The following is a 7,630-nucleotide window of genomic DNA, read 5'->3' on the forward strand; positions in this document are numbered from 1 at the left end:
CCTTTCCTGAACAAACAAGGCTCAGTCCCGGAATGCAGAAGTGGGGGATGGGAGCAAACTGGGCTGAGGATAAGAAAGCCTTATCTGTGCCCTCCCCCAGCTTGTGCAGAAATGTGTTTCCTGCTTTACATACAAAGTGGCCACTGGATGCAATCCTAACAGGAGACATAATCCAATAAGGAGAGCAGCCTAAAGGGGAAGGCGGGAGGAGTGGACTCCCTGGGGTGGTGGGAGGCCCAGCCTACCAAGGCCCCCAGGCCCATCAAGAACAGCCATTCTGAAGCTCTAAAGGCCTTAGAGCCCTGAAGGGTGACTGGTATACCTAGAGAGTGGAGGCTTCTGCCTCTCCTTACCTGGGTTCCATTGTCTTGAACCCAGAACAGTTTATAGGGTCCCAGGGGGCCTTCCAAAGGACCCTCAGGGATCACTTCTTCCCATTCCAGGATGAGGCCTGAGTCTGTGTAGATGGCATGGAGGTTCTGGGGAGCACTGGCCGGGGCTGTACCCAAAGAGAGAAGGTTGCTAAGAGCCCTGCCCTTCCCAGCATCACTATCCCATGCAGGCTTTTGGAACCAACTCCCAAGAACTAAACAGCTCAGAGGGCAACAGGTGGGGGAAGAGCTCACCTCCCAGTTCTGACTGCGCTCACCCATGTCCTGTGGGGGAGGGCTGAGCAATGGCAGTACCCTTGCTAGGCTGTGTTACTCTTCATTGCCTTGATGACTGCCTCAGCCACATCCTTCACCACTCCCCTCTCACAGTCCTGCCAGCCTCTTTGCAATTGCTAGAGAACTCCAAGCAAGTTCCCACCCTGAGGTCTTTGAATTCACTGTGCCCTCTTCTTACAGTGATTTTCCCCCAAACATGGCTCCTTCCTTAGCAATCGGACCTGTTTATGGGGTATTCCTGACCCAGCTGGGTACACCTGTTACCGTACTTACTAATATTTTCTACTTCACTTATCTGCTCCACCAACTAGAACCAGAGCTACATGGGAAAAAGGCTGATTTATCTAGTTCATGAGTATGCTGTAGGCATTCAGTAAGTGTTTGCCAAATGATGCATAAAGCTCCCTCTTAGGTCCTGCCCTCTCCCAGACAACTCATTCGGAGCTGGAGCCAACATGGCCCCTCCCCTGCTCCAGCCCTTTCCAGACACTTTGTTCTGTAAGTCCCTTACCTAGACCCTTTGTCCGAAAGGGTACCCAGTCAGCATATGGAGAAGGCCCCAAGGCGTTGGCACAGCGCACCCTGAGGCTATAGTTGGTGGCAGGTGCCAGGTCCCGGAGAAGGCAGGTAAAAGGTGGCACAGGGACCACGACAGCCAGGACCTCCCAGCCTCCTGGGGCCTGTGTTACCTACAGAAAAGCAGAAAATTAATGATGTAGCGAGAGATGGAAGATGGGATAGGTATGGGTATGGGGTGGAAGGGTTTGAACTAATTCCTCCTAAGTCTATCAGCAAACACTTGCAATCTATCCCCTCCCATTGGCCCCCACTCCAATGACACACCAGGTTCCACACCTCCATGCCTTTGCAAATGCTGTTCTCTTTGCTTAGAATGACCTGCTCTTCCTAGCAAAGTCCAAATCATCCTTTAAGACTCAACACAAATACCACTTTCTCTGTGAAAGCCTTTCTAAACTACTCCAGAAAACTCATGCCCTTTTGTGCTTAGTGAATAACTCCGAGTAGTTATAGTTACCACTTATTGTAACTATTTACATACCAGACACCGCAGTCTCAGTGCTTCTCAAGGGCAGAGTAACTGGAAGCCTAGGGGCACCATAAACCAGGCCTTTACCTTACATTTTAGGAGCCCAGGACAAGAGTACAAGTGGAGATCCATGTACCATATAGCTAAATATTTAAATGTTATAAATCAGCTAACAAATTATTAAATAAAATATTTCTCATCTTAATATATTGACAAATAAAACTTCATAACAACTTGGAAGGTCAGGTTTGCATTTATAATCCTCCAAATCCTTGAACTCTCAAGCCAGGATAAGGTAGCACAAGGATCTGTACTATGAAGGCTGTCACATGCGCAGGTGTGGAAATGCTGCCAACATACCAATCCCCCACAAAAGGCTGCCCTCTGGACATAGAGATGAATATACCATACTCTCCCAAAGATGGACCAGGCAAGAGTTCCACACAGGCCTGGAACCAGACTTGCCATAATACAAGAGATCCTGAGTATCTGGAGTATGGTGTAGTATAGTGGTTGCAGGGGTCGGGTAGGAGGGGTTATCCTCATGATCTGGATAGGCATGTCCCTTTGGCCCTGCAGATTCCTTGCCCAGGAGCAAGGGATATAGTAAAAGAAGGGCCTGAGTGGGCTACTGTAAATGGCGGAGCCCAGAGCAGGGGCCTCTCCTGCCTGGGGAAACTGCCTAGGACAGTTTCAAAGGTGCTCAATAAATACCTTTTGAGTAAACACATGAAAATGAATAAGCTTGCATCATCTTTTTTTAGTTTCACCTTACCCAGGTTTTTCACTCTCTGGGGCTTAGAACCCTTTCTAGTCCCCTTGTTCTCTTTGGCATAAGTCAGGGAGCAGGGCATGAGAGTGCAAGTATCGGATAAATCAAAGGTTTGGGTTTTCGACAGCATAATAAAATCTCTTCCAGACATGCAAAAATCTGCTCTACTTATCTGCTTTCCAGCCTGAAGAATGCATGGGATCTGAGTCAACCTACAGAGTCACTTGGTTGCCAGAGCATCCTATGATAAGGGGCAGTAGCCGGGGCTGTTCTTGGTAAGGGAACAACACCTGAATAGAGCTGCAGACCAAGCCCCATAGGCAACTCTAAACAAATGTGATACTACTGTACAAAAAGTACCACTGAGGCAGCCACGACAAACATGGTCAGGAGAGCCTGTCCCGCCCTTTCAGCTTACCTGAACTGTACAGGATTGGAGCATGGCTCGGCCATCAGCACCTGGTGTCCAGGCCACACTAGCATTGTTGCTGGAGAGCTTTGTCACTGTGATGTTGAAGGGGGCTGCAGGCAGTGCTGTGGATGGAGACTTAAAAGTCAGTGCCCCGAATTTCAGTGTCCAGAAAGAATATACGAGGAGGGAACAGAAGGTCTGACCCCTCAACCCCAGGACCACAGCAATATACAAGCCAAGCAACCAGATGGAGACAGCTGCTCATAGCCAGGAGAGTGCCTAGGTTGTAGAGAGAGGTTGCCTCCCCCTGAATCCGGGGCCCTATCTGACCAAGGAAAGGGATAAGATAGTGGGGTATATGGGGGTACAGCACCTCGGCCTTGGGAGATAAAAACAAGAGGAAGTCCCTGCAACCACAGTCCATTCCTCCACACAATGGCTCTCTCCCTATTCCTCCTCCTCTCCGTCTGTGCACACTAACCCTTTGGGTCTCCTCTATCATCCTGCCAGGCTGTTTTTCCCTCTCCCATTCCCTCCACAGGGGCTGGCAGAAGCAAGGTTGGGCATGAGCCTTGACCATCTCCTGCTGGCTCCCTCTCCCCCTCCCTCCCAAGGGCTCTGCTTCGTGATGGGAAATCTGCTGTGACGTCAGGTTTCTATTTTCATCTCAGCCACAGCAGGGTCTCAGGTGCTCCCACTAGGAATGGAGCTATACCAATTAACCCCTCATCTCTCAGATCCCAGCAGGGCCGAGGGGAACTGGAACACCAAATGATTCTGCCTTTACGCCCTGCTGGACAGCACACCGAGAACGCCTCTGCTTCACCTATCAACCCTCCCCGCCAATCCTCCTACCTTGAAGACGAACCGTGGCTGGGCGAGAAGAGGCAAGGCCTTTCAGGTTGTGAGCTTCACAGGAGAACACAGTGCTCTGGGTCACCCCTGGGGCCAGAAAACCTCTGTCAGCCCCCCAAGCAGCAACTCCCACTCAGTCTGGGATTGGGGAAGACGGATACTTAGGCTCCAGATCTGAATATCCTAGAAGTCCCTCTGGCCAAGGGAGGGGCTAGATAGTGGAGTATGACAGAATGAACAGGGACTTTGGAGTCTATGGGCCTAAATATAAATCCCAGAGTTGTGGCTCTGTTTTCTCATCTCCCAAATGGAAGCACTATGAGAACCAAATAATGTAAAGTGCATGGTACATAGTAAGCATTTGAGAAATGCTATACCACTCCTCCCACCTCAATCCCATTTCCTGAAGACAGCACAAAGCTGCCTCCCTTTTCTGGTCACTCCTTTATCACACATTCCAGAGCCCTTCTCTATTTGCTCTGTGCCATATCATTGTTGTATTTACAGATTCTTTGCCTTGCAATAGTTTTCAGCTCCTTATGCATGTATATTGTCCTCCAATTATACTAATTCCTTGGGGGTTGGACAGGTGGCTTCTATTTCTTTTATATTCCTTTTATCCCCCATGGTGCCTAGCAGGGTGGTGTGTGGAGTAGGAGTTCAGTGAGTGGTTATTATCAGGCAGGCTGCCTGAGGGTCTCAACCACACACATCTGGAGAGAATGGAACCCAACCTCCCTTCTAATCTGCTCCAACCCAGTGCCTCTTGAACAGGACCTGCCCTCATTTCCAAGAGGTCTTGCATCTTCTCAAGATTCATATTGCTAGGGGACTTGGCAGATCAGAGCCCATGCCTCCCACCTTCCAGTACACGAGACCAAGCTCAGACAACAGTCTTTTTTGACCAGTTCAAGCCTGGACAGAAACATTAAGTTTGTTTCCCAGAAAAGACAGCCTCACAAGCATGTGAGGTACGTGCCTGAGGATTCTGGGGTCCAGATGGGTATGCAGGCATGGCTACTTTGGGTCTAACTGTGGGTAGGTATACAGATATAGCTGTTTGGGAAAACCATACAAAGGCCATTAGGACAGGAGACCCTGTATCTTTGTGCTGGCCTCCCCTCCTTGCTTTCCTTCCCCCCGCCATTTCCTACTCTGCAGCCTGAGCCTCTCATTTTCTAGGCAAGTCTGCCAGACACTCCTCCTAGCTCTGCGTGGGCTGGTTCCTTTCCTGGCTCCATCCCTTGAGGGGTGGTGGGGGATGGGTGCCCCTGGTCCCACCCAATTCATCTCCCAGGGCTAGCTGTACACAGCCTGCACTACTGAATCAGGGAATGAGGCTCCAGCATCCTCCTTAAGCACACAAAGCAGGATCACCACTAATCATCCCACCCAGTCAGCCTAGCACACCTGATTAATGAGCTTAGCAATGGTGCAGTTCATATACCCAGGCACCAGAGTTTGTTCTGGACACACAACAGCAAACCGTGTTTTAAGCAGATTTGAACTCTGCCAGCCACACTGCCCCTGCTCAAAGCCCCCTCCAGAGGCTGCTCACCTGTTACATTTAAAACAGAAGGAGAGGGAGCAGGTCCCCCAACCTTCGTGCCTCCTCTCCACCAGATAATAGTAACAGGTTCAGGGGGACCCACAGCCTCACAAGACAGTTGGAAAGGAGCATTGGGTAGCACTGCCAGATCTTTCGGCTCCACAGTGAAAAATGGCACACCTAGGGAGAAAAGGGAGGTGGGGAGTAAGCCTTGCCGTCTCTCAGTCTCCAACCGTCCAAACCACAAGTTTGCTACCATTTGAAGCCCTCTCTGTGGAAGAACCCACAGACCCTTATGATTGGGGTCAACTGCAGATCAAGCACCTAGCTTGAAGGGAGAGCTCTTCTTTAGTCCCCTTAGGAGTATCCTTTATGCTGTCCTTTTGGGCAGGGCAGATTCTCCCTTGCCAGACCTGCTCTAACAGCTCTTCTGGGAGCAAGGGAAGGGGTAGAGGGTGGGGAGCTGAGGGAAGGGCAAAAAGGGAGGAGAAGTGGGCGGGAGCTTTAGCAGAGTTCTGTGAGCAGGCCCCAAATCCAGTTCAGAGGCCTTTGTTACTTTCTTAGTCACTTTGTTTTCCCGGACTGAACAGTTCTGAGCTCCCACAGCTGCAGATCCTTCCTCCCCTCCCTCTTCTCTCCCTCCTGGTCTGGCCATTTGGCAGAACAGGGTCCAGACCAGATGGGTGCTTGAGGCTTGTTGCTCAGAGAACTGAAAATGACTGCATGCCATAGGTTGTGGGTCCTAGTTGCCCCCCTGGTTTTCAAATACCCAGACTCCAGCGAATATGGTCTTCCAGTGGGCCTGGAGCCTGCTATAATCAGGCCCCAGAGGGCAGTGAGGCAGCTTTCTTCCACTGAGTTTTCTTCTCCAGAGGTGTGGTCACCAGCAGGCAGCCAACATGCCCACATGCCTCCTCACCTTCTACTGTGAGCCACACTGGCTGGGAGGTCTCGGTTTCACCCCCATCTTCCACCTGGCACCAGTACCGGCCCGCATCAGAGCGCTCCACTGACTTTAGGCTGTGGAAACAAGACATCAGGGTTAAGAGGGCAGCTCTGCTGGGCAAACTCAATGGGTTCAGCCTGCTCTCACTTCTGGAAGTTCCCACAGGTTGCCAAATAAGAAACTACAGACCTGTGGGCATCAGCATTGCCCCCAGCTCCCAATGTCCCCAGGCTGGCATCCCACACCTTTTCCCACAGTCCTGCACCTGAGGAAGCCGATCCAGTGCTGCTCACTGACGGAGATATACACCTGATCCACACTCTGGACCAGAGCCCCATCCTTCACCCACTGTATCTCAGGATCCTCCATCCCCTCCACACTGCAGTTGAGCTTCACCGGCTGCCCTTGAGACACTGTCAGCTTCACCGGGGCTCCCATGAGCTTCAGGCCTGTAAGGTGAGAAGGAAAATGCATCAGTTAGCCTGAGAGGTCCCCTGTCTCTGGAAATATCCCCCATCCCCTTCTAGAACTTAGCTTCTGTGTCAGAGGGCTCATTCTCAGCCAATGGCCAAGGAAGCAGAGGCAAGACAGTGTAGAAGGGAAGGTGGCTTAAACCTGGACTGTGGGAAGTGGCATGACAAGCTCTTCATGCATCACTTCTGCTACTGCCAAGTTTCCCCCAGTTCTAAAGAAGTGACCTCTTACCCATATCTCCCTGCTGGGGAATGTTAAGTTCAACCAAAAAGAAGGCAAGCCAGGCTGAAACAGTGGGGCATTCTCGTACACAGGGGGCAGGTACTGCCCTGGCAATGACTGCTGTACCCGGCCTGTGCAATAGGCAGCCAGCTCTCTACCCAAGGTGTCAGCCCAGACCTGCACTGCTGCTGGCACCCCCCTGCACCCTACCCAGGCAAATGAAAGGCTGAGGAAAGGAAGGAGGGGGTGCTCCCCTGAAGTGGAGAACATATGGCTGCAAAACCACGTCAGATCAAACACATGGCAGCCTTCCTGGCAGCCGCCTGCTCTATTAATACCTGAATGTGTGCAGGGGCGGGTGCTAGGAAGGTAGGAGGTAGAAGGAAGAGGAGGGGCCCTGAACACGGAGCCCAAGACCCCTGAGTTACTGTCACATCAACAGAAGCCATCCTCTGAACACTACCCACTGCGCGTGCATGCACACACACACACACACACACACACACACACACACACACACACACAAAACCTCTCTCCTGGTCTCCTGGCATGATTTTAAGCAGGTAAGAGCAGGTGAACTATCCACATAGCTGAAATCCAGTCCTGCTTCTTGCCTTTTGCTGTGACACTAGGCAAATCTTGGGCTCTCTGATCCTGAGACACACATAAATACTTGTCACTCTT

General features: G+C 51.2%; 1 protein-coding gene across 2 annotated transcripts in view; it reads right to left on the minus strand.

Annotated features, from left to right (window-relative positions):
* The window catches only part of TYRO3 (TYRO3 protein tyrosine kinase), a 16,358-nt gene that overhangs the window by 7,885 nt on the left and 843 nt on the right, over positions 1–7,630 (minus strand). The window contains exons 1-7 of one of the 2 annotated variants that reach the window (XM_025038924.1): positions 6,516–6,693; positions 6,224–6,324; positions 5,314–5,484; positions 3,756–3,842; positions 2,907–3,022; positions 1,180–1,357; positions 354–499 (exon numbers count right to left, since the gene is read on the minus strand). In XM_025038924.1, coding sequence (XP_024894692.1) covers positions 354–499; positions 1,180–1,357; positions 2,907–3,022; positions 3,756–3,842; positions 5,314–5,484; positions 6,224–6,324; positions 6,516–6,688 — 972 coding nt within the window. In that variant the 5' untranslated portion in view covers positions 6,689–6,693. Of the gene's footprint in view, positions 1–353; positions 500–1,179; positions 1,358–2,906; positions 3,023–3,755; positions 3,843–5,313; positions 5,485–6,223; positions 6,325–6,515; positions 6,700–7,630 lie in introns of those variants that run through there. The other variant, XM_015596098.2, reaches the window with a different exon arrangement.

This window comes from Pteropus alecto, unplaced genomic scaffold, assembly GCF_000325575.1.
Source record: "Pteropus alecto unplaced genomic scaffold, ASM32557v1 scaffold86, whole genome shotgun sequence".
NCBI classification, from domain to species: Eukaryota; Metazoa; Chordata; class Mammalia; order Chiroptera; family Pteropodidae; genus Pteropus; species Pteropus alecto.